The sequence below is a fragment of the Mus caroli genome, chromosome 15 (genome assembly GCF_900094665.2).
Source record: "Mus caroli chromosome 15, CAROLI_EIJ_v1.1, whole genome shotgun sequence".
Taxonomy (NCBI): domain Eukaryota; kingdom Metazoa; phylum Chordata; class Mammalia; order Rodentia; family Muridae; genus Mus; species Mus caroli.
In genome coordinates, this window is record NC_034584.1 from 93,647,331 (window position 1) to 93,651,934 (window position 4,604).

General features: G+C 49.9%; 1 protein-coding gene across 1 annotated transcript in view; it reads right to left on the reverse strand.

Annotated features, from left to right (window-relative positions):
- Fam186a (family with sequence similarity 186 member A) overlaps nucleotides 1–4,604 on the reverse strand; it is a 46,876-nt gene that overhangs the window by 25,897 nt on the left and 16,375 nt on the right. Inside the window, exon 4 of the mRNA XM_021182797.1 lies at nucleotides 27–2,930. Coding sequence (XP_021038456.1) covers nucleotides 27–2,930 — 2,904 coding nt within the window. The remainder of the gene's footprint in view (nucleotides 1–26; nucleotides 2,931–4,604) is intronic.

Consider the following 4,604-nt stretch of genomic DNA (forward strand, 5'->3'; position numbering starts at 1 on the left):
CTGCTCAGGGGTTAGTGTGATCGGCTGAGGGGTCGGGGTGATGCCCAGGGCCTGGGTCTGCTCAGGGGTTAGTGTGATCGGCTGAGGGGTCGGGGTGATGCCCAGGGCCTGGGTCTGCTCAGGGGTTAGTGTGATCGGCTGTGGGGTAGGAGTGATGCCCAGGGCCTGGGTCTGCTCAGGGGTTAGTGTGATCGGCTGAGGGGTTGGAGTGATGCCCAGGGCCTGGGTCTGCTCAGGGGTGAGAGTGATTGGCTGAGGGGTTGGAGTGATACTGGGCTGCTTACGGGTAAAAGTGATTGGCTTAGGAGGAATCAGAGGGAGCCCCAGAGCCTTGGCCTGCTCAGGGGTGAGATTAGTTCTTTGTGCTTCAGCCTGCTGAGTGGTGAGAGTGGTCCCCTGGACCTGGTACTGCTGAGGGATCAGATTGACCCTCTGTGCCTTGACTTGCTCAGGAGTGAGCGTGATCCCCAGGGCCTTAGCCTGCTGAAGGTTGAGAGTGATTCCCAGGACCTGGGCCTGTAGGGGAGTCAGACTGATTCTGTCCTCTTTGTACTGCTCAGGAGTGAGAGTGACCCCTAGGGCCTGAGCCTGCTCATGGGTTAGACTAATCCTCTGGGACTTAGTTTGGTCAGGGGTGAGAGTGATGCCTAGGGCCTGGGTCTGCTCTTGGGTGAGAGTAATCCTTGGCCCCTTGTCTTGCTCAGGACTGGGAGTGGTTACTTGTTCAGGGACCTGCTGGAAGGGTAGAATTGTTCTTTGGGTATCTGTGACTCCAGACATCTCTTCAGTAGTCACTTGGGAGATCTGCATTGCCTCAGGTTTTTCTGATTTGAGAGACTCCTCTGGAGTCTGTGTCAGCTCAAGAATCCTAGGAACCATCAGCTTCGTCCCCAGTTCTTGCTCCTGCCCTGCTGTGAAAGCGGTCTTTGATTCTATAGTGTGTTCACGAGTAAGAGGACCACTCAAAGTTTGTGCCTGCTCAGAGGTGAGAGATGCCATTGAAAGCTGAGGGGACATCTGAGGGCCTATTATCTGGGCCTGCTCAGGGACATGCACTTGGCGGGGCTTTGGAGAAACGAGGGGGATCCTGGAAGAGGAGGGAAAGAGTTTGGGCTGCTGTTCCTCCGTGGCCCCCATCACACCAGGCTCCACTTGAAGCCCCTGCGCCTGACTTATCTGCGGTTTCGGGGCCTTCATCAGCCTGGGAGTTAGACTGATGGAGGTCTTGCTGACAGCAAGATGACCCGGCTCGCTCCACTTCGGCTTTTCTGCATCCTCTGCATCTCCCAGGTCCTGAACCTCGTGGCCTTGTGAGGTTTTGAATGCTTGCTTCCACACCTCCAGCAGCTCCATTTTGTCCTTCATCCTCAGTCCTGGCTCTTCCTTCTGAGCCGCTGCCGCCGCTGCCGCCGCCTGTTGCTGTTCCTTTGTCGTTTTGTATTTGAAGTCACTCTCTATCTCATTTAAGAGCATCTGTATCAGTTTCTTAATTGCTGGGTCTGTGATCTCGCTGAGGAGAACTCTGCCAACCTCAGACTTGGCACCGACCGCCCCCTGCTTAGGAAGCATCCGTGACAGGGCTCCCTTTGGCTGTTTCTTGGGCTTCTCTTTAGGTTGAACCTTTCTTTCATCTCTGTATGTCCTCAAGGCTACAGTCACGGTTTCAGCCACTTTTTGGAAATATTCCTCTATTTTTGCCTTTATGATGTTTAAATTTTCGACTTCTGCTTTCCCCAGTGACGACTCCTCCTTCCGTATACTCTTTGGATCAAAAGCCTTTCCGACATTATTCGTCTTCTCTCTCAGGAAGGCCAGGATGGCTCTTTGAAATGATTCTAGACTGCCCTGCTCACTTTCATCGGGGGTTACTGAAGTCACCTTAGAAGTCTTGGTTTGTAATTTACCAGACTGTTTTGTTTCCTCAGTTTTTGCTACGAGTCTTTTCCACTTTGTTTCTGGTTTTTGTAGCTCTGGGGTACCCTCAGGCTGAAGCAGTTCTATTTCACTCTTGGCTTCTTTGTCTGTTAATTTAAGGGTGGACTCTCTACTCTCTGGTGAGCCCGAGCTGCCTCGAATCAGCTGCTCAGATCTGCCCTTCTTGAGTTGCTCCCACATGGCACTTGGTCCCCCTTTGCCTTTCTGGACCTTTGCTTTATCCACTTTCTTCTTTTCCATAGCTTTTAGAATAGTGAGTTGAGTGAGTTTCTTTTCCTCTGTTTCCAGATTTGTGTCCGAGGTCTCCGCTGTCAGTGGCAGGCCTTTGAATTTTATCTGGTCTTGGATGGCCTCAGCTTTGTCCTCAACTTGCTGCTTAGCTGCATCCGGAGCCCCTTCACTGGAAGATGGGTCCCATGTCACTGCGGAGCTTTTGGTCCCCTCCTTCTGGGAGTCGTCCGTCTTTCCTTCCCTCTCAGTGTCCCTGGGCTCCCTGCTGAGAAACGGCCCCTGTAAAGGCAGTATTCTCAAGGACGCGGTCGGGTGTACCATCTGGCGTCCAAGATAATTTTTGATGCGAATAAGTTGGTCGCATTTTTCTTCGGATTCTCTAAGTTTCTGCTGGAGCATCTCGTTCTCCTCACTGAGTTCTTGGATGACCTGCTTGGAGTGGTCTTTCTCCTTCTCTTCCTCTTTCTCTTCCTTCAGAACAGACCTGACCACTCGAGAGCTCACGAGTTTTAGTTCATCGTTGACGGTGTTCAGGGCCTTGGAGAGATTGGTGACTGTGGTGGACATGTATTTAATGGCAGTATTTTCCAGCTTGCTGAACATGGCTGTGCTGATGAGTTCCTGCAGCATGCTCTGAATCTCCGAAACCTTGGCGTTTAAGCCGATCTGGTCAAAGATCATCTGATCCAGACTTAAAGCTTGGGCTGTGGCAGGCCGCTTTATAGCTCGGTCTTTCCAAGCTTTCCAGAGAGTACCTCTAGCCACTGGAAGAAAAACACAAAACAAAACATTACAGTTGTCTTTCTTCTTTTATGTTGTTCTGTGTCCATGTTTAAGCCTAAGGAACTCAGCCTTGACTAACAGATAGATACATACTGGTATTGGATTTTATTTATAGTTATTACTCAATGAGTATATATATATATATATATATATATATATATATATACATATATATGTGGAGAGAGAGAGAGAGAAACTGCTAATATATAGTGAAATATCCATGATCTCACTTTCACATAGGAAATAACTAAGTTAATTACAGAACAGACAAGCCTCCCATGCACGAGATGTAAATTAACTTATGTAGATACTCCAGCCTACAAGGACAGCGGCTGTGCTCTCCTTGCCCAAACTATAGGCTACAGATAAAGACTTTTCACAGAAAATTACACTCCCCAAAAGAAGAAAGGGGGGAGTAACTTTTTCTTTTAAGGCTGGGTTCTCCTGGATGGCCTGGAACTAGAAATGTAGACTAGGCTGGCCTCAAACTCACAGAGATCATCCTGCCTCTGCCTGCAGAGGCTGGGATTCAGGGTGCACATCACAATGGATATGTGCCACCACACCTGGCTCTGCTTTGGTTTTTGAATCGGAGCCTCTCCAGAACCTGGTGTTCATCAACCAGTGTCGCTGTCTTGCCAGCAAACCCTGAGGACCTGCCTCTATCCCCACCTTCCCCAGCTCTGGGACTACGGGTTGTTTTTTTAAATCTATGTATCTATCTATTTTATAATATGAGTACACGGTAGCTGTCTTCAGACACACCAGAAGAGGGCGGCAGATCCCATTACAGGTGGTTGTGAGCCACCATGTGGTTGCTGGGAATTGAACTCAGGACCTCAGACACATGTATCCAGTGCTTTCCTAACTGAGCCTTGACAGAACACAGTGAAGTGGTTCTTTGAGTGTATAGCAGCATCTTACCATGTACCTGATGGTTTCTTGTTGGGGTCCAGGAATCCCCTCATGAACTACACGAACACTGACCTCAGGCAGGCAGGGAGAGTTTATTGAGTGTAAGTATAGGCTGAGATTTTTTTCAAAGACCTACTTTTAATGATGGTTCTTAAATGCTTTAACCTCCCTTCTAGCCCACCACCCACCAGAGGTACTGGAAAAGGAAGGTTATTAGGATACAGGGGCAGTGAACCTGTTTAGAAATGGCTCTTGGGAGCAAATCCCATCTGCATTGTCAGGAAATTGGCAGTTCAGCTCACAGGTCAGCAGTGGCAGCTCAGTCCACTCATAAACACTTCACAGATCCACCAGCGGTCCAGTTCAGTAGTGTCGGGACAGCACCAGTGGTGGCAGGACCTAGCAGGAACAGCCAGGCCTCCACCAAATCAGCATGAGTCAGCAGGAGGGACCAGGACCACACGGGGAAACTAGAAGTTCTTTGCCATGCCTTTCTCAATGACTGAAGACTCAAGACCAAGAAGCCTTGCAAAGCTAGCTCTACAAGCAAGCCCCTCTCACAGGCCACCGGGTCTTATTTATACTCCCTCCAAACAGCATGTGCCCTCCACGGGTTTAAGACAGACTCAGCACAAGCCGGGCGGTGGTGGCGCACGCCTTTGATCCCAGCACTCGGGAGGCAGAGGCAGGCGGATTTCTGAGTTCGAGGCCAGCCTGGTCTACAAAGTGAGTTCCAGGAC